Consider the following 27,026-nt stretch of genomic DNA (forward strand, 5'->3'; position numbering starts at 1 on the left):
AGACAACAATCAACACGGATGCTTACACCTTCTGGTGTGATTTATCAAATGCCACAGGCAGAGGCAGATCATCATCTCAAAAAAATGTTTTAAGCAACAATACCAGAAAATGTAACACAAGAAGACATAATTTATTATGCCAAATGAGAGGTGACTGCGGGGCAAAAGAATAAAATGAAACATTTACAGTGTTTTCAGCATCACTGTTTTGAGGAAACAATACCAGATTGGAATGAACTTGTTCGTACTGCCTGTCAGGTTGAAATGGTGGCCAGAAATCAACCTGATTAGTGTGGTACAGGTTTTGAGAGGTGTGGGTAAAATCAATTTGTAGGGAGCCCAGCTGTTTTTGCTTTGGGGACCCAGACGAATACTGTTCCATTTCCACTTTAGTGAGCGTCAGTTCCCAGCTGTCTGTGCCCACCCTTATATCATCCCCTCCGTCCCCTGAGCCCCAACATCACACATGGCTGCTCTCCGCAACTCCTAAACTCTCCTTATGCAAACACACGCTCAAACTCAAACACATAAACACACACAAACACAGACACGTGACCACAATTAAACAGCACAACATGCACATGTCCACGCATGAAATACACACATGCTATCATACATCACATGTCCTCATTCATATGGTTAGCTTTCACTTTTCAAATTTTCGGATATTTCAATGTCTGAACAAAGACTTTAGCAGAGTGCTGGCGTAAATGCCCTCGTTGGCATCCTGGCGCAGTTTAATGACATACTTGATCTTTTTGCCCTAAAGAGAGAGTAATGAGAATGAGAAGAGCAAGAGTGAGAGAGAGAGAAGGATGGAAGATGGTTGCTGACATATAAACATGTACTGCATACTTCCTCTGCACACTCACACAGTGCCAGTGTTTACCCTGAGGCACTGAGTATCGAGAACGTTTTTTCTTTTCTTTTTTCTTTCCTGAACTTCAGTGAACAGAACTCGGGGGGCTAGGAATGGCTGGAGCGAGGGATGATGCTCTATTCTCTGCTTTTCCCCCAGGAGGCAGAGGTCAGAGAGAGAGGGGCCAAGTGCCGAGCGCTAGAGAAGGAAGTGAAGAATAAATGCCTTACATGTCAGACTTTGGTAAGTTTGGGAAGACAACAGTGTTTTCTGTACATGTTTAAGATTGAGCCATGAGACTGCATCACAACAATCAGACTACCCATTATAACACTGAAGAACAGTACGACTTATACTATACACTGTGTGAGAATCATGTCTTGAAAAAAAGGAGAGTAAAGAAATTGATGTAGAGACACATAAAACAATAATGTCTTCTTTCATAACAATATTACCATATTAGCAACAAATAATGTAACCCGTTACACATACAATCTGGGTAATATTGATACAGTTACTATGTCATGTTTCTTTCAAAGTCTGATTAGGTGGTTGTTTTTCCAAGCTTTTATCCTCTGCCTCCACTTGTTTTCAGTGTTTTAAGGCTCAAGTTTATATGACTGATTGTTGCTTCTTAGGACAGAGTCAGACTGTAGGCCATGTACAGTACATTGATAAGTTGTGTAAGGATTTGATCTCTCTCTCTCTCTCTTGAACCCAGTGTAGTAGTGATGCACAGGTTGAACCACGGTTACTATTTTGTTCACTGTTTAGACATGTCAGAAATGTAAAAGGATATGCATTGCGTGCGCATGTGTGTACATGAGAAAGAGAGAGAGAGTTTGGGTCTTAAATCAAGGGTTACTTGTTTTGTTGCTATACAACAATACAGAACCCCGTTTGGAACAGTTTGTTTATATATTTGGTAGCCTAGACCCAGATGCTATTAGGCTGGGACACAATAGGCCTTACCTTGCAATCAATGTATAATTATACTAATGTTTGCTGTAACCTAGCAATCAGTGGTGCCTTGTGCGAAACCTTGTTACCATAGCTAGTTTCGGTAATGCATTTTTTGGATACTGTCCAGTCCTTTTTGAAACATGCACCAAATAAGAAACCATTATCTCTTACTACATGATATGGGGGCCAGGGGTGCTATCAGTTCTAATTAAAGTTAGTGGTTTGTGCGTCGGGTCGGATTGGGTCGTGTTTGGGTGGTATATTTTTGTGGGTTGGGCGGTGTGGAGTGTAGACTGTAGACTGAGTTTAGATATGAAGATAAGTGTAATCCTACATCCTTGATCAGTCACAGCAATTCTGTCTATTGCTTATCTTAGTAATAATGATTGGTGGGAATCATTTCATAAAATAAAACCATGGAAGTTTGTTTCATCCTAGCAGACATAAAGGTTTGATGAAAAAGCATTTGTGGCAATTGTCGATATTCCTTTTAATTTACCCTCCGTGGATTACTCCAGTGCTTTGCTTATTCATTTAAGCTTGTCCTATTTCATATGCTTCCCAAGTGAAAGTGATATTGCAACATATCCTATTACTTAAGTTTGCAATGATAACTAATATGCCATTTATTACGTCTTACAAAGTAACCCAACCAAGACTGCTGATAGGATTATCATAGCAAAGCATATCTTTATGCATCTGAAAATGCACCTCTATTGCTACCATTTCAAACCACTCACTTCTCATCTGTCTGAGTGTCCTTGGAGGGGCACAGTTTATGTCCCCAGTTTGAGGGCTCCTGCATGCATCTCTGTAAATGGGGGTCACATGTCCCCGTAGCCCCTGGGAGGTCCACACCCGCCATGTGCTGTGTCCCTAGGGCCTGTGTAGGGGGGAGAGGGGAGCCACGTCTCCTGGAAATGTTAATCTAATCTGACTGCAACACCGGTTTCCCCTTCGCCAAGCCTTCCTACCATAGCCTTGGAAATCTGTGGGATTCTCATCCCTGCTTAGTGAACAGGCCTTTTAATGTTCAACCACCATTGTGTTTGGTTTTAAAATAGCCTGTACTGGGGAAAAAACGACATTTTTCTTTGTGGTTTAGACATTGTGTGGAATTAAAATAAGTCAGGGATTGGTAAGAAGCAAGGAGAGTTGAAATGTTAAAAGCATGAGACTTGCAGACTCGAAAAATAACACACAATTTATGATGTAATATTAATAATAGTAGCCCATCCTAATAGCCCAAACTTTATTGTTAGTGAGGTTTATAAAAGTACAAAAGCCACTGTCTGGCTCGATGTCACTCAAAAGTATGTTCATATCATATGTTTTTTGTTGTCTATCTAGCTTAATGCAGTGGAAATAAAAAAAAAAGTCTGGGAGCCCTCTCCATCTGGTGCTCCAAACAAGTCCAGTCATGCGCTATAGTCAACAAAGCACATTTAAAAGAAGGAAAGAAGCCTGAATCATCCTCAAGAGCACCCAGCTCAGCTTCAGCCTTGTGACTCAGCTCCCCGCCCAGGCTGTGGCTATGTGGGGCCTCTATGTGCTGGCGAAGGGTGCAGTCAACTGGTTCTGGGGTGTCTTCCCTGAAAGTGGTGCTGAGCAACTTCCATGGTTAAATGATGGTTTAAGTATTTAGTAGTTTAAGTATTTGGCACACGCTTTCGTCCAAAGTGACTCACAAAACATAAAAAAGACATTAGAAAACAGATAAATATGAAAATAAAATGAAAAAAAAAAAATAGAGTTAGCCTCAAGCAAATTAAATAAATAGACAGGTGATCTAGGTGGCACTAGGTAGGTCATTCCACCACCGAGGTGCCATGAACGAAAAGAGTCTTGACTGCGATCTCTTGCTGTGAAGAGACAGCAAAGACAAGAAACACCCATCAGAGGGGCACATGTAGTCAAGAGGGGGAATAGAGTTGAATCATAGCATTTAAATAAGCAGGTGCCGATCCAGTGGCTGTCCTATAAGCCAGAGTGAGGGATTTAAATTTAATTCTAGCTGCTAGAGGGAGCCAGTGAAGGGTGACCAGCAGAGGAGTTTCATGTGTCCTCTTTGGCTGATCAAAGACCAAATGTGCCACGGCATTCTGAATCATCTGCAACGGTCTCACTACACATGCAATCACGCCTGTTAAAATCGCATTGCAATAGTCTAGTTTAGACATAACCAGGGCCTGCACAATAAGTTGTGTAGCATATTATGTGAGATAGGGTTTGATCTTCTGGATATTATAGAGTGTGAACCGACAGGACTTTGAGACAGAAGCTGTATATTTAGTTGGGGTCAATGAAGATGAACCGAGCTGGATGTTAATATTTTGTGGGATAGCTGGGTTGGCTGGGAATACGAGGAGGTCAGTTTTCAAAAGATTGAGCTGAAGGTGACGACCCATCATCCAAGCTGAAATATGAGGCATTCAGAAATTCGACCCAATATTGTGGAGTTGTCATCATGGGGTAAAGACAAGTACAGTTAAGTTTCATATGCATAACAATAATAGGAATAACCCATGGGAGCGAATTATCTCACCTAAGGAAGTGATGTAAATAGATAATAGGAGGTGTCCAAGTACCGATCCTTGAGGTACGCCAGTGGAGAGTTGGTGAAATGTTGGTACTTGTCCCTGAATGAACGTCCACTGAGGTAAGATTCAAACCAACTGAGTGCTTTCCCTAAAAATTCCAAGTTCAGACAGCGTCGAGAGGATGATGTCATAGTTCACTGTGTTAAAGGCTTGTTAAAGACTAGTAGAATCAGAACTGATGACTGAGCAGAGGCCTTTGCTACTCTCAATGCTTCAGTCACGGATAAGAGCAGTTTCAGTAGAATGACCACTCTTAAAACCAGACTGCTAAGGGTCTAGCAAATTATTCAGAGACAGGAAATCAGAAACTTGCTTGAAGACAACCCTTTGAAGAATCTTTGACCAAAAAAGGAAGAAGGTCTATAATTCTTCTCATGAGAAGGGTCAAACTTTCTTTGGCAAAGGAATAACCCAGGCCTGTTTGAATGATGTAGGAAAGTTTCCCAAACTGAGTGAAGCATGACTACATGCATGATGGCAGGTACAATTGTAGGAGAGATAGACAGGGAAGGGTGGTTGGAATGGGGTCCAGGAGACATGTTGTAGGATGACTCCATTTCAAACCTGTTTAAGAGGATTGGAGAATTGCGCACTAATGGTGGTAACTTTTTCATTAAAGAAAGTTACAAAATCATCGGCAGAGTGGGAGAAGACTGATGGTGGAGGGTTAAGGAGATTCTTCAAAGTAGAAAAAAGTTTCCTGCTGTCTGTGGCATTGTCAACCTTTTACTTGTAGAACGCCTTTTTAGCAGCTGTGACTGTAAAAGAAAAGGCAGATAGCAGAGACTGATAGTTATGAAGTTCACTGGCATCTCTGGATTCACACCATTTTCTCTCAGCAGCTCTAAGTTCCTTTTACGAAGGTTTACGAGAGTTTACGAATACTATCAGTAAAGTGATGGGTGACGGGGTTTCGTACGAGCAGGTCTTGTGGATAGAGAACATACGTTATCCAGACAAGAGCTCAGTGTAGAGCAAAGAGTCTCCATAGCTTCATTAACCTCTAGTGATGATAATGAACTTTGAGTAGGTAGATTAGATGCAACCAAGGAGGAGAACTCACTGCTTGAGAGACTTCTGAGGTTATGACGAAACAAAGCCACAGGAGGAGGCACAGTAGGATGTTCCAGGAGACACACAGAGAATCTAATAAAGTAACGGTCAGACTCATGTTGTGGAGAGACCATTAGCTTTTCTGAAGTACAATTGCACAATAGAATAACATCTAGATCCTTACGAGTCTTATGAGTAGGAAGGCTGTGAACACGTTTGAAATTGAATTATCGAGTAGAGACAAGAAGTCTTCTGAATGCGAATTGTCTGTACAAATATTCATATCTCAGAGAATTAGTAACGGAGAGACAATCATTTTGAACACTCTCTCTCCACGGTTACCACAGTGGTTGCTCACCTACGCCTTCGGGACAGACAGTCCTGGGCAGAGCCTGGATAGTGTGAGCCTGTGGCTCAATGCCTCAAATGACCATCAGGAAAGTCAGTACAGCTGGGTCCTCCTCTGGGTTCCTCCTGTATGGTTTACGGTGTCCACAGAACAGCGGGGCAAATGAGTTCCACTCTATTACTCTCTCATTGATTTCAGCAGTATCATAATGGGAATGATGGCTGCAGAATGGCACTGGCGACTGCAGTAGAGTGATGCAGACTCTCCTTGTCTGAGTTTAAATATGAGGCATGTCTGTGAGTGTGGAGCTATGGCAGGCATGCAGTGAGAGCCTGCCCATTGTTTCACATTCATCTTTTTTCCTCTACCCTCTGGGGCAATTAGAAGGTAACAGACATTAGATATGTTCTAAAAATGATAGCCTGACATCTCTTCCCCCCTACTGTTAATCATTAAGTAATGTTTTCTAATCTTTTATACAAGTGAGATATACAGTACACATTAGTGGCACATGGCAGGAATGGAGTAAGTGCTGAATGCCAGTCCAGCCATGCTTGTATAACTTCTGCAAAGTTTTAGGCGGAAGAAACATATGGGAGGCACTTGGAGTGACAACATTGGTCTTGAGACATTAACAGAAGGTCATGGCTGTGGGGCAAAGTGCTGCGGAAGGTCAGGTCTGTGAAGCACGCAGGCCGTCACTAATCCAATCAAACGTGCAAGTAAGACATCATGACTGTGTCCTCACCACTCATCTAAACAAGGCACTCCCAGCATGGAGCCTCATTACTACAGACCCTCACAGGACTTTTCAGAAGAAACCACAGGAAATGTGTGTGTCTGTGTGTGCCTGTATGTGTGTGCTTGTGTGTGCGTGCGTGTGTGTCTCTCAGATACAACCACCACAAATCTACACCACTGCGCATAACCAAACACACAGAGCCTTTTTTTTCCTCGCCATTAAAGATGCCTTTATTCTTTTTTTCTCTTTTGCTATGTCAATTTAGCACTATCTGTGATTCTGCTGAGGTTGTGTAATTATGCTTTGTTACATAAGAGTCCCTGCCAGGCTGATATTAGCCATATTTACCCATTCCAAGGCTTATGCCAAACTCTAGAGAGCTCAGACAGTGGGGAGGCTCAGTGCTGTTACAGGAGAATCTCCCATTACTCAGTGGCGCTCTGATGGTGAGTAAGTGCCAGAGCACCGGGGGGGGGGGGGAAATTTGGAAAATGCTGAGAGTATAATCTGCTGTCAGTGTGTTGGAAAAGGAGTTGGTTTTTAAGGAGTCGCATTCCACATTTGTAGAGTAGCACTTGCATAATCTCAGAAGCCATTGTTAATGAATCAGTCACGCAGTAACTGCTATACACAGGGCTCAAATATAAGTCAAATAGTCAGTAGGGGGCACCTATAAACAGATGGTCAACAGGAGACTTGGCGTCACCAATGGGTTTGTATGCTTGCCTTGCTTAATCACAGCTCCACATTTAGACTCCAGCATGACAGCAAGGGGACCTATTCAAAAAGCTGCCAGGCCGGCATATTGTGACATTCATATTGTGACAGTGCTCTGACAGGCTGAGGGAATAGGTTTGTTTTTTTCTCTCTTTCTCTCTCTCCTCTGCAAAGCACAGCTTTCTGCAGGCAAAGGAGGGGACAGGCTGTCATAGCAACCACCTGCTCTGAGAGAGAAAGAGAGAGAGAGAGAGAGAGAGGAGTTGCAGCGTATTCAGCCCAGGATCTGAGGTTAAGCTCCTGTTTGTGTAGTGCTGGAGAGATGCAGGCCTGACGCTGAGATGTCTGATGCTGATGCTCCCACAGATGCCTCGGTCTGAGTGGCCTCACTGACCCCCAAGCTCCAGGTGCCCTGTGTCACTGTGCTCATGGCCAAGTTCATACCGTGGCCATGAAACAAGCGGTTGAGCTCCATGAGTTCTGGAGCAGAGGAGAATAGTGCTTTTAGAGATTTCAAAGACGTTAAAGTATCTTGCTAGAGTTTTTTCTCTCTCTCGTCTTGTCATTTATTGTAATCTTGCTCTTTTGGTTTACAGTAGCTTGCATAACGACATCTCTTCATGAACACACAGAAACACACACAACACAAACACTGACACACACACACACACACACACACACACACACACACACACACACACACAGAGAGAGAGAGAGAGAGAGAGTGTTTTGTTTGTGGATGTGCAGTGGTACGAGAAACACTGCGCTTTTCCATGCGTACTTGTGAGCGGGGCAGAGTCCCTGGTGCAAGAGCAGATGCTGCCCCACAGGCCAGACTTGGGGGAGGGGGAGCAGGCAGCCATCAGCCCAAATTAGTCCCTCTCCCCATTGATGGCTCCCTGTCTGTTTCTCTTTGTGGCATTATCTCTCCTCTTCCTCATCTCTCTATCTCTTCCCCTTCATTTCCCCAGTCCCTCATATTTGATTTCCTGTCAATGAACTTGTACATTCTCGGAAACCACGGGGGTCTCTCAGCATCTGTACATCTGAAATGTTATCATCTGATCACGTTTCAATCATGCACATTTTGTATGTATAGCAAGAGGGCTTTAAGCCCAGTATTGACATTTTTAATTGCAGTGATGCGGCCTGGCATCCTGAGGTTAGAGAAAATAGGTGCGAGGAACCCTGAATATCCTCATCAGCAGAGCAGTCCTTTGTGTGTCTATACCAGTCTCTTTCATCTCACATCTGCAGAGCACAATTTCAGTTATTCATTTCTTGGTGGACTATGTGGTATCATGCCACTCAGATGCAACATCCTACATTAAGCACATAAATATTGCTTCACTCTCCGAGGGAGATTTTTTGCAGCTATCATAGAATGAGTACTTATCAGAAGAATATGTTGCTTGATGAAGCATTTAGTGCCACCACTGAACACGTTATTGCCTGAATGATTCTTTCAGATTATGAGGAAGCAACCATTTTCAGATGGGCTGTGTCCTGTGTGTGTGTGTGTGTGTGTGTGTGTCCAGTGTGTGTGTGTGTGTGTGTGTGTACAGTACATGTGCAGTACATTGCTTACAGAGTATGTCTCAGATGCCTGATGGTCAACGTGTGGTGAAATGGGTGGTGGGCCGTAATTTGATAGATGCACAAAAAAAGAAAGGCATCACATAAAGCTATTTTGAGTGCTAGGGCACATTCCTTTGGTAATTTCTTTGGTGTGTCTGATCAAAAAGGTAGGCGTTGAATGGTTTTGAGAAAGGCGTTCTGCCAGTTCCTTCTTTGAAATGTAACCTGTATCTTGGTTTTCAAAGTCTGGCAGGAGCATGTAATCAAACCTCTACACAGTTTCACAGCACCTTAGGGATGGCCCTTGGTACACAATAATGTATAACCACACAACCATTACGCAGGCAACAACTCGCACAGCAAATACAGCCTAGGTATACATTGCAATGAGCACTGCTAGTCATACATGAACCTCTAGCCACACACCATAAAAACACACAGGTAGCATGAATTATTACTAAATTCACCTGGATTTCACATCAGAGCCAATTATTTACAATAGGCAACAACTACCCACAGCAATAGGCCATAAGCGTCTCACTTAATTCATGTGAAAAAAAAATGCTTTAAAGATGACCTTGATGTTTTTGGTTTATCAATTGAAAAGGGCATATACAGCGTGTTCTTTTCTCCAGCGGTAACAGGACTTTTTTCACTTAAAGAAATAAGGCTACCCATCCCTACTAACCTCTTCTCCTACAGTTGCAATCAAAATTATTCAACCCCCATTGCACATTAGGTTTATTGGCAAAATATACAATTTCTCAGCTGTTTGCAATAAACAAATTACACAAGAATTGTTTAAGTAGTTTAATGAAACTAATATTACAAGGGTTTTATCCAAATTCAACACAAAATGCTACTTTTAATGACTTTAATGAATTTACTGCAGTCTTAAAATTATCTTCAGTACTTAGTAGAGCACCCTTTTGCTATTATGACCTGCTGCAAACGTGATAGCCAGACACCAGCTTCTGACAGTGTTCCTGAGGAATCCTAGCCCATTCCTCATGGGCAATGGCCTACAGTTCAGTAATATTCTTTGGTGTGCGTTTTGCAACCGCTTTCTTCAAATTCCACCAGAAATTTTCGATGGGGTTCAAGTCAGGCGACTGTGACGGCCACTCTAGAATCTTCCATTTCTTCTTCTGAAACCAAGCCTTGGTGGACTTTGAGGTATGCTTGGGATCATTGTCCTGTTGGAAGGTCCAATGACGCCCAAGCTTCAGCTTCATCACAGACGGCATGACGTTTTTTCCTAAGATTTCCTGATATTTGACTGAATCCATCGTGCCCTCCACACGCTGCAGGTTTCCACTGCCAGAGGCAGCAAAGCAGCCCCAGAGCATCACTGAGCCACCGCCATGCTTAACTGTAGGCAGGGTGTTCTTTTCAGCATATGCTTCATTCTTCTTCCTCCAGACATACCGCTGATCCATAGGCCCGAAAAGTTCCAGTTTTGTCTCATTGCTCCACAGAACAGAATTCCAAAACGTTGGTGGCTTATTTATATGGTTTTCAGCATATTGGAGCCGATTTTTCTTGTGCTTTTGTGTCAGTAGTGGTGTGCGTCTTGGAGTCCGGGCATGGAACCCTTCAGTGTTTAGTATGCGCCTTACTGTGCAAACTGAAACCTCAGTGCCTGCTGCCACCAAGTCTTGCTGCAGGTGTTTTGCAGTCACTCGAGGGTTTTTGACCACTTGCCTCTTCAGGAATCTGGTGGCAGTCGCTAATAGCTTCCTCTTTCTGCCATGTCCAGGTAGTGTAGCCACTGTTCTATCAACTTTGAACTTGCGAACTATGCTTCCAACTGTATCTCTAGGGACATTCAGTGCTTTTGCTATATTTTTGTATCCTTTCCCTTGTTTGTGCAAGGCAATGATCTCTTCTCTGAACTTTTTGGACAATTCTTTTGACTTAGCCATATTTCTAGCATGCAATCAAATGTCACTCTCAACAAACCCCTAGCCAGTCCAGGTATTTATGTGTTCTATCTCAAGCACACCTGAACTAATGAAGCCCTTGATTAGTTGCACCAGGTGTGCTTGATACAGGGAGTTGAATCATTTCAAAGGGTGCTCTACTAAGTACTGAAGATGCTTGTCATGAAGGGGTTGAATCATTTTGAGACTGCAGTAGTGATTAAAAGTAGAATTTCGTGCTGAATTTGGATGAAAACCATGGTAATATTAGCTTTATTGAACTATTTCAACTGTTCTAGTCTACTTTGTTTATTACAAACAGCTGACAAATTGTACAATTTGCCAATAAGCCTAATACACAATGGGGGTTGAATAATTTGGATTGCAACTGTATATGTTAAATCACGTGAAGACCAATCATGGTGGCTTCAACTGTGCTGGGCTTTTACCATTTCAACACGACATATTTAATAATTTCGCAATGACAATTCAACACATATTTTGCACTGTCTGCAAATGCACTGTCTGTTGGACTTAAACCAAACAATTGTTAAGTGACTTTATCACAGTACATGTCAGCAGGGGCGTCGCAAAAGGGGGGAAAGCTGTCCCTGAGGAGCTGTAAGGAGCCCCCGAAGAAAGCTGATTACGTTAGACCACAGCAACAACAATGCCGTGAGCAAACCCTTGAAATCTATGATCTCGTGCAGGAGACTACAATGTCCAGAAAGCCCCTATGCTAGGAGCTTCATAATTAGGCTACAGCGCGGAAACATCTTGAAACGCAACTACATGACGCACTACTACTCGAAAACAAAAGCAAGAGACAGTGGTTAGTGAGAAATCTGTTACGTTGACTGAAGTAAGTATGGCAATGGTTTAATTTACTCCTGCAGATAAACGGGTCGTCAATTTTAACAACAACTAGCTAGCCAATACTTAATGAGTGTATGCTATGCTTGTTAAGTGTTTTGTAAAGAGTTTGCGTTAACGTTCTGGATTCTACGGTTAATTCCTACACTGTCATCTGTTTTTAACCTATAACCTATTTTAATGCTTAAATGACAGATATTGTACGTACGATGGTTGCTCAGGTCTGAAAGTGTACAAATTGGTGTGTGTGTGTGTGTGTGTGTGTTTGTGTTTATATGAATGTCTTGAAACATCAGGCAGACAAGTTGATCAGAGAAAAGGGTCCTTTACATCATGGTCGCATTGAGAGATGGGGAGGGAGAGAGGGTAAGATGAAGGGAGTTAGTGTCAAGGAGGTATGAGTCAGTGTGTGAATCACATCAGTCGAAAACCAAGATGAAAAACTTGTAGGTCAGTTCACACGTGTGATGAGAACTCCCCCCCCCCCCCCCCCCCAAAAAAAAAACACACAGACACAGCGGAGCTTTATCACCCTCAAAACATCACTGCAGTATCTGGAACTGAATGGAGAGTTTCAGGTATCATTTCACAAAGAGATTTCTATTTCAAATAGTGGAATTCCCGTGCCAGGCTGGAGTACAGTCAGGCAGTAGCTCTACTCATCTATAATGGCATCTCCAGTTTCTCTCACATACTTAATCAGCAAAGGAGGCAATGACGATGCTCCCAATCCCATTAAATGGGCAATGTAGCAACAAATTGAGTCCTGCTCTGTAGTAGAGGCCGTCTGGTGTCTTCTGCTTCCTTTTGTCTTTGTTACGGTCTCCCTCTTACCCTGCTCCTTCTGTGATGTTTAGGCTACATTAATACATTTTTCTTGTGATAAGTGAAAAAATGGCAAATCAGACACTGCACATAAAGGAAGTGCCACTTTTTTTTTTTTTTTTTTTTTGCTGCAGTGTCTGTCGGGTTGATATGTGGAGTGTGGATTTTTTTCCTGTATGGCCTGCAGTGTCCAGAGCCTACAGTGGCCCTGCCTCTGCTTTATGGGTCTCACAGTAGTAATATATAGTGCCAGCGCAGTGTGTATTCACTCTAGTGTGAATGATCTGGGTCCTGCATGTTATGTAAAAGCCTTTCTCATGCTGTCACTCTTTATCTGATGGTTAAATGTGTTGGTTAATTGGATTATGTAAATTGTGTGAAACATACATCTTATTATTTTGTCTTTATCTTATACCCCCCCTCTCTCTTCCTTGTCTCTTCATCCTTTTCTCTGTCACCATTTACCACCTTTTTATTTCACCTTCTCTCTCTCTTTCTTTCCTCTCTCTTCCTTTTGTGTCTGTACTCTTCACCTGCGTGCTCTTTGAAATCTCTATCACACTTCCTCCCTCTCTCTCTCTCTCTCTCTTCATTTGTATGCATTCTGTGTTCTCGTCTCATCTCATCTCTTTACTCGCTCCTCTCCTTTTTCTCCTCTTCACTTTCCCTCCTTTAACTCTTACTTACTTTCAATCATTCATGCTGTTCTCTCTGTCCTCTCATATTCTTTCTTTCTTTCCTTCCTTCTTTCTTTCCTCCTTTCTTTCTCTACTCCCTTCCTTATACTGTCTCCTTCCATTTCCTCTGTCTCTTCCTTCCATACAGAAGAGCGAACTGCATGATGCCTTGCAGGAGAGGAACCGTCTCAATCTGCAGCTGCTCAGTCGCAGTCTGAAAGCTGCGCAGTATGACCAGGTGAGTGGACAGCCCTGCCCGGCAGCCCTGACATCACCACTGCCAGCGCCCGCAGATCAATGAGTGCTCATCAGCCGCATCAGGCACCCACTGCAGTTTGTTAATCGGCCCTGCTAATCTACACATCAGTTCAATATCTGCCAGCATCCGCGCTTGATATCAGCAGATATCAAGTGTGTTTCGTGTCGTTTTTGTAGTGTGAGAGCACCCCACAGATGTCCCTCCTCAGGACTAAAACCATCAATGGTGTTGTTTGGATCAGAAAGAAATGAATTAATGAAGTGGTCACATACTGTGGGGATTGAAATGCCACTGACAGTAGTGTCATCTCGACGCCCTTCCCTGCCACTTCCCCCATAAAGACACAACCTATTGAACCAACCACCTGTCATTTGTAACACGCAAACTGCTGCGAAGGGGTGGTCTGCAGTAACCGGAGCTAATGATGCCATTTTAACTGGTGGCCGGTGCCAAACGTCCGGGGCCCTGGCTTGGCAGAAGCGTATCGTAATCCCCTCTCCTGCTCCTCTTGCCCAGGAACAAAAAGGCGCCATCTGTCTCCGGCTGAGAGGAGCCGCCACATAAAAGGCGCCCGCCTAATCAGGTGACCGACCGCTCTGTCGGCCTGGGGCTTCGGCGTGATCAAAGCCTCGATTCGCCCCTCTTGAGTTGCGGAGCTGGATGAGATGCTAATGAGAGGAGAGAGAGAGAGAGCGAGCGAGAGAGAAGGGAGGTAAATAACCCAGAGAGAGACAGCGTCTGTTCCTTAGTTTCTTTCTCTCGTTCTCTTTCTCTCTCCAACACCCACGCCATTCCTCATGTACCGCTGATCGATAGCAGAGATGCGAATCTCCCCCCTCCGCCTTCTTCTGGGGACAGACAGGGAGTGGAGATACTTCCAGGATAGATGAGAGTGCGAGCGAGGTGACAAGGGAGAGAGACAGGGAGTGGTGTCTGCTTCTATTGATTTTAGTCACTCTCTTCATGAGATTGGGAATGCGATTTGCCATCTACGCCACTTTTATGTCTTACTTTTTATTTGCTTGTTTCCAATTAGAGTGGGCTCTCTTTCAAGCCAAAGGACTATTCGGGGTTATATGTACCAAAAAGTGTGAGAGTCAGAGCTAAATACATTTTTAAAGAGACAATCTTTCTAAGTCTGTAATTTAGGCCCAGGCAGTTGTTGCTCATTTCTTCAATCTAATCAAAGTACATTTCAAACTTTCTTAACTACGTCACTTTTATCCAAAGCAAACTTTGATGTTTGAAGGGCAGACATAGCATCAGTACTTAGATGATATGGTATTCACCATTGTATTGCTTGCGTCCTGCTTAACCATATTTATGATAGGAGCTCTAGTACAGAACTGTGAAGACAGCTCTCAGTATTCATTGTTAGAATTCCAAGTAGCCTAACCCTGTCCTTTGAATGAGTAATTTGTTGAACTTAATAAGGAGTGATAGTTATGTACAACTAACAGAGACAAAGTGGGGTGTCCATATGTTCAGGTAGAGCCCATGACTCATCGGAAACCAGCCGCAGAACTTTGAAGTGCCGTCAGCAGTTTTCACAGTTTTGCCACATCTTTGTTTTAGAAGCTAGACTTCTAAACTTCTATTTTCCTCCCTCAGGAACAGTACTCCATGAACTTCCTGCAACCTAACCATTGCATAATCGTCATTATTCATGCCATTTTGAGAAGGAAGTGTTCAAAATTATTCGAGGGAAGATGAATTAATCCGCCTCCTCCTCGCTCCTCATAAGGCATCTCGTCTTACTCTGTGGCTGTCGCTCTCTCTGTGAAGGTGAAGTCAGACTATGAGCAACTCCGAGAGACCTTTGGTACTGTGACTCAGGAGCGAGACTTGGCACGCCAGGAGAAGAACCAGCTCAGAGGCCAACTAGAGAACCTTGAGGAGGTCCTAAAGGTAAGGAACACCATCCACCCACATCTCTTCTGTCAGCTAAAACTGACAGACTTAAATGCAAACACCCACAAAGCTACCATCATTATCATTATCTCTTCAGTGACCTTGAATATGTATAATAGACTCATCTTAATCTGTCTCATCACCTTTTGTCTACATCAGCCTTCTTCTGATGTGTCCTTCGAGGTCATGCGGTAGTTATACAGAAAATAGCAATTCCACATCATGAAAAATGTGAACATGCATAATCTGGGTTTTCGTTGGCATAAATGCTTTCAAGTGGATATACTATAGATGTGATGAAATGCTCAAATTAACCTAATTCCGCACATATGTCGTCACTGACTTTTCACTGACCGATAGAGCTTGTCATTTTATTTAATTATAGAGACAACCTCAGTGTCCATCTCTCGCTAGTCTCTTCATGAGAATCATTACAGTTAGTTCTTAGATAGACAGCACCCAAAGGATCATATAAATCCCGTTGAGTGGTCTGTCCTGTCACAGAAAGCCAGCTTGCAAAAATGGCTTCTCGTCTGTCAGACTGGATCGAGGGAGACACAGCTGGAATCCTTGCAACTTGCATATGAAAAATGGGGAGCTTTTATGGCTGTTATATTACTCTAATGAAAATATCACTTGAAAAGTTAATAAAGGTCTATAAGAATGGTCCAGACCTGCACACTAAGATAGGAGCCACTGAGTACAGGAGACCAAAGTCAATTCTCTCCCAAATGATGAATGACATGCATTTACACAGGAAAGTATACAATGACAAAAAGTGCATGTGGATGCACAAGTTGTGAGTTGTGTGTGTGTGTATGGAAATTAAAGTCTCATTGATGAATGAAAAATGTCCTTGCTATACAATTTAGCAATGCCCTGGTTATATTGACTATTTGTCAGAGGCATTTCATAAAGAAAAAAATGGTACCGTAACAAGCAATCGACCCTGCACCTCTCTAAAAAGAATGCAGCACGTCGCAGTCCTCTATTAGATATTGATTGTGACATTAAAAAGAAAAAAACTGGAGGGATAAAATATGAGGAGATTAATGTAGAAAAATGAACAGAGCATGAGAGGTAACGGCAGGATGAGAGACTGCTTCAAGAAAGACTTTCCCTTACCTCAAATGCCCCATCAACTTTTGTCTGTTTTCTCAGACAATTGCGGCTAAACTTTCCCCCCCCCCCCAACCATTGCATAACCATTTTAAGTCTCACTCCTCTGGAAAAGACATAAAACGTATGATAAAGGGTTTCAGGGGTTAAGTTTCAGCCACTGAGTTGCATCTTTGAAGCTAGAGGAAAATACTTGAGGAGGGAAGGCAGAGAGGCTGGCTGCGGGAGATTTCATTTATTTCAATTCAAAGGGTTTTTAGTGCAGCCTCTGCTGCATTAAATCAGTAGCCTATACATAGATCAACCAGGCACCCCCACAAAATACCTCCTTCGCTAACTGGTCTAGCAGTAGCTTGGTCTAGCATGTCTTGTGTTGAATTGCAGGGGGAAAAAACCAAATGATCTTAAACCAGTACCTTTCTTCACAGAGTTTAGCACACACCACATATTAAAGATTTTAAGGAAAAGTAAATGCCACTATCAAAAGGATTGATTATCTTCACCGGCATAATTAATTACTTACAACAACAGGGCTCCCTAAATGCCAATAGCAGCCTGAATGATTTATTTTGTTTAATGGGGACCTATCACTGTCACACATATTTTCAAACCTGTGCTGGTTGAAAGATGTGCTACTATATTTGGAGAAATAAGTGGTGATATTTCTGAGGTTGGGGACTAAGCTTCCTCCTCTTAGTCTCCAGTTGACAGCTCAGCATAAACCCAATCGTGATTATGTAGAAGGCTTGCTTTGCTTCTCCGAGTCACATGGGGGAAGAAACGGATGTCAGCCCTCATAAGCGGCTTTATGTATCTATGTCTGTTCTTAACTCCTGCTCCTCAGTTTAACCCCAGCATTGTAGTGCAACGCCAGTTGAATAAAGCTGGAAAGAACATCAGCCCTTAATATTATGCTGAGATTGATGTAAAGATGCTCTCCCCCTTCACTATGCCAAACATACACACAGATGCTATGCTTTCACCTGAAATTCTCCATATTAGATGAATGACAGTGAAGTAACTCATGTGCGGCCCTAATTTCATTGACGGGTGATTTGGCAATGAGCAACGAGTAAAGTCTGACGAGCATGAACTAAATCTAGTTTAATAACTTAATAATTTAACACCATTTGCAAGATCCTAAACGCAAAAACATTGGTGGGTCATCGCATTGCGCCCACACGCATCATGATAGCTTTAGTCCAGGCACTTTGCTCGTTGCCCCGTCAATGAAATTAAGGCCCGTGGTATGTAAGCTGTAATAGAAAAAACGTGCTCCAATAATGTGGATCAAAAATGTATACATGCACTGTGAAGTGCTTTTAAATATTGACCATCTTAACATGAAGATGCTTCCCCTGGGTGTTGACAGCTGAAACATACATGAGAGAGTGGTTATAGCACAGCTTGCTGAATCAGGAGGGAGCAGGTTTGTAGTGTTTCAGCCACTCTGGTTCTGAGTCCTTATTTTGTGAAGAGGAATGTAGAACCACTGGCATTAGTCATCAGACACTCTCCCTGTGTTTTCCTAGCAGAGAATGGCATGTACTTAGCATCTCCTGTGGTTTCCCAACTGACAGATGTGCAAATAACTGAACTGACTGAGAGAGAGGCAGATATTTTTAATTCTCTAAGAAATATTAGGGCCCTAGTTTGTGTTGGATACTTGCGTCAAGGCTGGAATCTCACTCTCTCTCTGATCGGTTGTTCTGTCTCTTCTTCTCTTGTTTCTCTCTGTCTCATAGCATATGCGAGAAGCTGCTGACCGTACGCAGCAGTTGGAGGCGGAGCATGAACAAGCCCTGGCTGTCCTCAGCACCAAGCAGCAGGAGATCAACCTTCTGCAGAAGGTTAGAGTCTTTTCATATGCACCTGCCCACAGACCCAACCCTATCCACAACCATCTGTATCAATAAACCTTACCCTATCAACAGCCCTCTATGGGCACAGACATCACCCTATCATCAACCTCCTCCATCTAAACACCCTACCCAGCCAACAACCCTCTCAAGCTCCGGACCTCACCCTGTCAACAGCCCTTGCTTTCTACAAATCTCTCCCCTCCTCGCTGCTCTGTTCAGTTCATTAGCTGTCTTATTTGACTGACATACTGGAGGTCCAATCCCTAACTTGGATTTTCTCTAATCTTTCTGGTTGATTGAATGCTGAGAATTGCTAAGAAACTTCAGAGGGGAATATCTCTGTAATGCTGCCAAGGATGTTGAACAGACTTCCCTTTGGGGACCCCAGTCCACATTAAAAATATGCCTTTGAGCTCATTTAAAACAGATATACAATGACATACTAGAGCTTGAATGCTGAGATAACAAAAGAAAGAACAAAGGTCTTCCATTCTCCTGACCTCAGTGTGCTGCATAGGCACAGTGACCTGCCAAAAGCTTTTAAGCTCACATGGCTCTGCCACATCGCCCTGCACTCCTATGGCCACACAAACGTGCCGATGAAACCGGGATGCTGCCGACAAAGACATGTGGCTCACCTGATACGATTGAACAGTTGTGAACGCCTCTGCGTTAGGTTAGAGTTCAGAAGCGTTAAGCTTTTAAATCTCTGAGGTTTACATTTTCATTACTTGAAGAAAAACCTCGTATTTTTCTCTGAAATGGAATAAAAGCATTGTCTGTTGTTGCATCTCTTTTTGAGTCTTTCCCCAAAAAGTCTGAGTGTGCGAGGTAAGATAAGACATCCTGTCGGAGTCATTTGATAGGACATGTGTAATTTGATCTCCTGCAGACGTGTATGTTTGCGTTTTGCCACCGTGTTCCTGTTCAAAGATGAGCTGCCACAGACAAACACAACAATTAGAGCTGACAGCAAACACAGCAGAGCAGTCTATCAACACTTCCCATGCCCCCTAGGGAGGGAGGGAGGTCCCTGCTGAGCTCTCACCTCTCAAAGTCGACAGAGGCATGACGGCTCGGGCGTCACTCTTCCCTTTCGTCTGCGTGCGTGCGTGCATGCTTGCCTGTCTGTTTGCGTTCTCTTTGTGTGCTGATCTGTCTGGTTGGCATAGCGAAGATGGACAGTCTCGTTTCAATCCTTCCATTTTGTCCTAGACCAATTGGCTTTGTTTTCTTTGCTTTGTTTGGTCTGTGAATGTATTCAATTAGGTGTCTAACAGATGCTATCGCAGCTGAGTGCAACTCAGATCCATCCAACAGATGTCCGCCTTAAATGGAATGAAAGTGCCTTTGTTTTGAGGGTTCTGGATGGTAGTTTTGACTGGGGTACTTTGAACTTGGACACTGACACAAACGACCCTATGTTGACAGATTCCCATGAACTGACTTGTTTTTCTCTCTCTCTGTGTGGTCAATGTTGCATTGCAGGCTCAGGTTGAGGCTGAGAAGGAACACGAAGGAGCGGTCCATGTGCTAGAGGTAAAAAAAGACCATTCAATGCCTCCAGTATCTGTGTATCATATATTTCTTAATTAAACATTGTTTCACTGTGCTATCATTGTAAGGTTGACGAAAACACAGGTTGGGGATAGCAGAACACATACAAAATGATTCCTTCTTTATGAACAATGCCACAGATATGTGTGATATATTTCCAGTAATAATGCAATGCTAAGTGCAATAGTCCAGAATAGGTCCCCTCTGTGGTTTTTGAAGAAGGCTTTTCAATTACAACTTTCTCTGATCAAAGTTGTGAAATTCTTGTGATCATCATGAGTCAGTGTCGTGACACCAGACTCAGTGAGTATAGTTTTCAAGAAGAGGAAAAACATTTCATTCTGCAGCAAGCCAAGCAGACGATCAAACACTCATATGAAAGGAGTAAGGTCTGCCAAGTTGGAAAGCAGTTATACAGAAAGTGGAAACATTTCCTGACAGTTTTGTAGGAGCGAGGAGGCTTAGATCTGTGGAGGGCTCTGTCTGAAAGCCTCTAACGCAAACACACACACACACACACACACACACACACACACACGTATGCACATCCACAGTTATGGGGATGACTGAGGAAGGAACACACTCTGATGCACACTTGGCGTGCACAACTGGCACTGACTCAACACAACAACAATCTCAGCTCTAACAGAAAAGAGAATCACAGTTCCTTTCACAGCTCATCAATTCAAAAGACTTGACAGATTTCATTTTGTCAAAAACACGTTTTGCCCTTGGTTGCTATTTATCCACATGTAAATTCTTCAGCTTTTCAGATGTTTCACCACTCTTGTTTCTGTTTGGTTAATCTCAATCCTCATTTCTTTTGTGCTCAAACAGAACCATTGGGACAGAATGCAGGTATATATTTTATGAGAAGATACCATACTCCATACTAATGCAGCCTAACCTTTTTAAAACCAAAGCTTTGTTTTGTAAACTCCACATCTTTATTAACAACTTAGATGCTTTAAATGTAAGCATCATACATTATTATGCATGGCTATTTTAATGGGCTGTGTTGCTCAGGAATAGTGTTTACTATCTGATATAAAGACAAAAAATACTTTCATGATTCCTGTTTTGTTGAGTCATTAGAAGCCCTGTCATCATAATGTATGCTGTCACACTCTGAAATAGATAGTTGCATAAAGACAGTTGTCATGATTCCGTAATGGAATCGTGTAAGACAGAGAGATATGTGATTCTATTACAATTTCATGTTATGGACTACATTATAGAGGATACATTATCTGAGACAGAAGTACCCAAACATGATGAGAAATATACTATTTTCCATTTATTGTTCCTAAAACCATTCAGCCATTCCACCCACACCCCTCAAATCCGTCCTGTCACTTTGTGTTTTTAATTAGCTAGAACTATAACCTTTCTTATAACCCCAATACCTATATAGGAGTTTTAATTATTCCCTGTTACATTTTTGTTTACCTAACGCTTACGGCTCTCCGACACCTAAATAAAGCAAGCAATGCCCAGTCAAACGCAGCACTGATGCAGCCAAGTGTACAGTGCATGGCCCCGGAACCCAGGTTAATTGTTGGCCAAAAGAAACTTTCCCCATGGTGATGACTCAGCGCATGCTTATCATCTGCTAGGCAGGCACTGGTGTTAAAGCTATGTTGGTTTCGCTAAACTAATGGCCCATGAAATGATGGCTTTTATTATCATCATGGTATTTCTAGATAAGGTCCTGAATATATATTAAGTCAGTTCATAAGCCTCTGAAACCATGGTGGGCTTTGTTATCAAAGCATGGTAATGTTTTCTAGTTTCCTTTTTTATACTTTGATCATGGCATGGAGATTTAGATATGCATTCTCTGCCCCAAGTGAGTTCTTGAGATATTAAAGAAAGTAATTGGTTCCCTTTATGATTTATGTAAACAGATAACAGTTCAAATCTTCACAACGACTCCTAACGGAGTTATACAGTATATGAAACTGACCCTACAGTAAACACATGTAACAAAATGTAACATGATATTAACCTCTTCTTCTTCTTCCACCTCTTCTTCTTCTCCTCCTCCTCTGCTCTCTCTCTTCTTGTTCTCCTCTCTCGTCGTCATCTTTTTTTCTTCTTTCTCTTCACCTTCATCTTTGTCTCTGTCTTCTTCTTTGTCTTCTCCTTTCAAAGGTCAAAGTTCGCAACCTGGAACAGAAATGCAGGTCTCAAAGTGAGCATTTCACCCTTCTGTCTAAAGAGCTTCATAAATTCCAAGTTGAGGCTGACACTGTGGACATCCTGAGCCCCGACCCCTGTCCTGTGTCGAAGGCCGCCCATCTCCCAGAAAAAACCCTCTCCCATACTAGCAACGGCCAAACCTCTCAGCCTGGGAAAGGTGAGTGCAAAAATAGAGGGTTGTAAAGCCAACTGTATGTAATGGCAAAAACATAATTGTTGATTGATTGACAGATCATGAAATACAGTACAATCATCATAACAACAGCATGCATTTTAGGTATTTTCACAAAACCACTCACCGTGAGATTATCTTTTTTTCTCAGATCCTCATTGAAATAGTGATCAGAGAATGAGAATTTCGGTACATAACTCCCAAGAATGAATTTCCCCTGTAACATAGCTTCTTGTAATGTAAAAATAGAGAACAAATGGCTGTGGGTCTGCAGTTCATCCTCCCTGTGTACATGTTGTTCTGTCTGAGTTAAGTAATTGCAGAGAGGCAGTGAGTGACGCAGATGGCTGGCTGATGTGCTATGTCTGTATCTGTTGTGGAAATGGCTGCCTCCAGGCAATGAGAGACCTGCGGGCAGTCCGCTGAACGCTGAGGCCCCTCACCCCCTGCCCACCACCGCTGCTGCCCGAATCAAGCCCGAGTCGTTGTCCGTCAAGCCCACCATCCTGACCAGAAGCAGGCCCACCAGCCCGCAGCGGGCGGCCCCGTCAGAGGTGTGTCACGCAGGGCAATGCCAACGTAAACATACACAAGTATACCTTTACCCACACGCATGTTCAAAGCTCACACAATCCTCTTCCTATATGCTAATGCATATATGAATATGTCCTTAAATGATTGTCATATAAAATATGCTACATATTCCACACATTACCCACTCAGCCATACATAAGCATATAAGCATACATGAATCTTTTTCTCCTTCACTGCGCTGTCATGTTGTTCCTTCTGCAGTGGGAGTTGCCTCATCTTCATGTGCTTTGGTATTTAGGTCATTATAATCATGTCCACACACACATGCACCACACAGGCTGTCAGGCCTAGGGGCTTCGGGGGCTGCCCATGAGAATTTGTTTTTCCACTACTTACGTGATTGGCAGCCTGATAAACAGGAGATAACGATCACGCCGTCGTGTGCGTGGACTCCCAAGTGTGCCGCACTGCATTGCTGCTCTGGTGCAGAAGATGCACTGTGAAAGACGTGGGGTTATCTTCGCTTTGTACTGTGTGTGTGAAGATGGCTGAAAAATCAGTGAGGTCCATGTGGTTGGAATTCACTGGCTGAGACACAGGATGACACAACATGGAGCTGAAAATAACTGCTTTATGTCTAGGCATAGGCATAAGCCTATAATATGATCTTACTGTGACATGCCCAGATATTGAGAGTCTTTCTAATCCAATCCCCAGAGGGCCTTTAGACATCACAGTGGGGCTAATTCCAACCACGAAGTGTAATGCTTTATTAAACTGATCAATTCACTGATCCACTGCTTCATTTAGTGGAGGGAGAGCCTACCTGTAGCTCACGATGTAAATGTGACTTGCTAATGTTATTGCTGACACCCCTGTGGTTTGTGACTGGTTTTGTCCCCGCAGATGGAGGATGAGGTGACTCCACCTCCCAGGTCCAAACCACGCTACACTGGACAGGTCCGTCTCTGCACTGCCCGCTACAGGTGAGCACACAGGAGTATAGGCCTGGTTCATTTACCATATCACGGTATCGATCTTTATGCACAGGAGCGTTTATCTGTGCCTTACTGTCCTCTGTTACTTCTTCTTGTCCTAACCAGCTATAACCCTTATGATGGACCTAATGAGCATCCAGAGGCAGAGCTCCCCCTGGTGGCTGGGAAGTACCTGTATGTCTACGGGACCATGGATGATGATGGCTTCTATGAAGGTTTGCTAAGATTTCAGACGCATTTAGAGGGATTATATTCCATGCTATACGCTGTAACGTATGTAACGCCAGAAGCTAATTGCTTTACCATACATTGAGGTTTGAAAGTAATATCTGTGCAAATGCACTCCATGAACATTTGATACCTATTTGATAGGAATGAGGTAAAATTTGAGTAACATGATATTCTGCCAGTACACACCAAGAATGAATCTTTTATTGTTGAATTAATGTTTTTGGCAAACACAAATAATTTGACAGGGTAACAAAATCCGTCATATTTCACAGTTTCATTTCTTATATTAATTTGTGGCTGAGGAATGGTGGTCAAATCATTTGGTCCCTGGCGACTCCCCTTGCCACTGTTTCATGACCAGTCAGAAGAATCAGCATGATTGCCTGCTGCACGGCAGACAACCCCAGAAAGCTGCGTGTGAGATGAGTTCTGTGAAGGTAGCGCTGCTGACTGATGCAGCTTTTGCTTGTCTTCTGATGCCTAATCCAGCGTGACTCTGAGTAATCACCAGCATGTTCATCTGCTGACGGGTCCCTGTGCACACCCCCAACCCCGCCCCCACCCACATGTGCACGAATACACACGCACGCACGCACACACACGCACACGCGCACACACACACACACGCGCACGCACACACACGCGCACGCACACACACGCACACACAAATACACACATGCACACATACAAACACCCAAATGCACATATACACACACACATACACATACGCATACACATACGCATACACAAACAGACATACGGACATACACATACATACACCCACATGCACATATACATACATACACACACACACACACACACACACATATTCGTCATGTGTCCCCGAGCGAGACACACACCCTGGACTGAGTTGCCCATTGAGTCATTCTCTTTTTTCCCCTTTGTTTTTTCTTCATCTCAGAGTTTTCTCCTTTACTAATTAGTTTTTTCCTCTATTTTTAGATATACTTGCAGCTGGCATCATTAGGAGCCTAAGCACTAAATTGTTTCTATCCTCTGACGGCTATGATTACTGTCAATATCTAAGAGCCACCCCCACACTCTCTCTCTCTCTCACTCTCATTCTTTCTCTCTCTATCTCTCTTTCTCTCTCTCTGTCTCTCTTGTTTTCCTGGAATGTGTCCCATGAAGACACATTGAATTAATAAAGCAGAAACATCAAAGAGGCAGTGAGTGTTACAAACACCCACTCGCAGTGGCAGGAACATCCATGTTTGTCCAGAAAAGTGCACTTCAGTGAATGCTGGATGACTTGTTTATTTTTATGCTTTTAGGGGTTGTGTAAAGTAAGATATTGGATTATGTGAGAGGATAAACACAAAGGAGTATTTCTGGTAAAAGAATGATAGCTATGTTAAGTGTATCTTATTGCTTTCTCTGGGCGTAGTTCATGTCTCGTGTCTCTTTCCTCCCTCAGGAGAGCTGCTGGATGGACAGCGTGGCCTCGTCCCCTCCAACTTTGTGGAGTTCATCCAGGACAAGGAGAAGCCCCCGGCCGAGAGAGGTGAGGAGCTGGGCCCTCTGGACCGCAGCCGCCTAGGGCTCACCTTGGGCGACGGCGCTGGGAGCCTGGGGGGCCCCTTAGACGGCCTGGGCATGTGTGACGCGCTGGGGCCCTGCAGCAACGGCACGGGAGGCCCGCAGGAAGGAGACGAGCTGGGCGACAACGTGGTGCCTTACCCGCGGCGGATCACCCTGATCAAGCAGCTGGGGCGCAGCGTGATCGTGGCCTGGGAGCCGCCGCTGGTGCCGCTCTGCTGGGGCTCGGCCGCGGTCAGCGGCTACAACGTGCTGGTGGACGGCGAGGTGCGCTCCAGCGTGCCCTTCGGCGGCCGCACCAAGCTGCTGCTGGAGAAGCTGGACCTGGGCGCCGCTACCTACCGCGTGTCCGTGCAGAGCGTGACGGAGCGGGGGCCCTCGGACGAGCTGCGCTGCTCGCTGCTCGTGGGCTGCGGCGTCACCGTGGCGCCGTGCGGCCTGCGCGTGGACAACATCCTGAGGGACTCGGCCGAGCTCTCGTGGTTGCCCAGCAACAGCAACTATGCGCACATGGTTTACCTGGACGGGGTGGAGCAGGCCGTGATAAGGCCGTGCTGCTACCGGTACCGTTTCGGAGCCCTGAAGGCCATGACTGTGTATAAAGTCAGGGTGATGGCCAAGCCCCACCAGATGCCCTGGCAGCTGCCACTGGAGCAGAGGGAGAAGAAAGAGGTCGGGGTGGAGTTCTGCACACAGGCGGGAGTTCAGACATGTCAAGGTGCAGAGACACGCATGCACACATACAGACATACACACACACACACTCACACACACACACATGCACACACACACCGTTCATTCATGAATCTCATACTGTAATCCTGGTATTATGTCACATTCCAGTGTTAATATTGGGTGAAACAAACTGTTTTTTTACAATACAAATAGTGCATTACACTCTGCCAAGTCAGCAACATTTTCTGAAATATTAAACTCGCCTACATTCTGTCAGCTTTCAGGAAAATGTGTGCTCTGAGGAGAAGCAACCCTTCAGGGGTCAGGGTCAATCTTTATTTCTCAAACACAATATATCTTATAAATATCTCTGCTTTTATTTGCATGGGTATCATATAGTGAAGGCAGATTACCTTGTGGCTAAATTTAACAGAAGTTAACAAGTAATGCTATCATTACATTCGGCTTCTTGAACGTGTATATTCCTGTATATCTGCACAGTATAGTATGCAGTGTATAGACAGCATCTCTCTTACCTCTGTACATTTTTTTATTTAGAGGTTTATCATCAAATTCATAGACATGAGCTAAGACAGCTAGCAATATCATTCTACTTCTTGCTATTTATGGTCTGTGTAACAATGCAGGATTAGGCATCTATGTAAATGTGGCAAGCAATAAACCCTGATTAGTATCATTCTACGCAGTAGTGAGTGGAGGAAAAATATAATTGAATTTACAGGGATACAAAAGAAAGGATGGGTAACGTTTATATGTGCATTTGGGTG

At 43.6% G+C, this 27,026-nt stretch overlaps 1 protein-coding gene across 8 annotated transcripts in view; it reads left to right on the top strand.

Annotated features, from left to right (window-relative positions):
- rimbp2a (RIMS binding protein 2a) overlaps positions 1-27,026 on the top strand; it is a 57,438-nt gene that overhangs the window by 18,306 nt on the left and 12,106 nt on the right. For 3 of the 8 annotated variants that reach the window (XM_031577303.2, XM_031577301.2, XM_031577306.2), the window contains 11 exons: positions 1,019-1,102; positions 13,307-13,396; positions 15,203-15,325; positions 18,193-18,297; positions 19,798-19,848; positions 20,704-20,724; positions 22,021-22,225; positions 22,637-22,794; positions 23,681-23,760; positions 23,878-23,987; positions 25,442-26,281. In XM_031577303.2, the coding sequence (XP_031433163.1) occupies positions 1,019-1,102; positions 13,307-13,396; positions 15,203-15,325; positions 18,193-18,297; positions 19,798-19,848; positions 20,704-20,724; positions 22,021-22,225; positions 22,637-22,794; positions 23,681-23,760; positions 23,878-23,987; positions 25,442-26,281 (1,867 nt within the window). Of the gene's footprint in view, positions 1-1,018; positions 1,103-10,949; positions 11,045-13,306; positions 13,397-15,202; positions 15,326-18,192; positions 18,298-19,797; positions 19,849-20,703; positions 20,725-22,020; positions 22,226-22,636; positions 22,795-23,680; positions 23,761-23,877; positions 23,988-25,441; positions 26,282-27,026 lie in introns of those variants that run through there. The other 5 variants (XM_031577302.2, XM_031577307.2, XM_031577308.2 and 2 more) reach the window with 5 other exon arrangements.

This window comes from Clupea harengus, chromosome 12, assembly GCF_900700415.2.
Source record: "Clupea harengus chromosome 12, Ch_v2.0.2, whole genome shotgun sequence".
NCBI classification, from domain to species: domain Eukaryota; kingdom Metazoa; phylum Chordata; class Actinopteri; order Clupeiformes; family Clupeidae; genus Clupea; species Clupea harengus.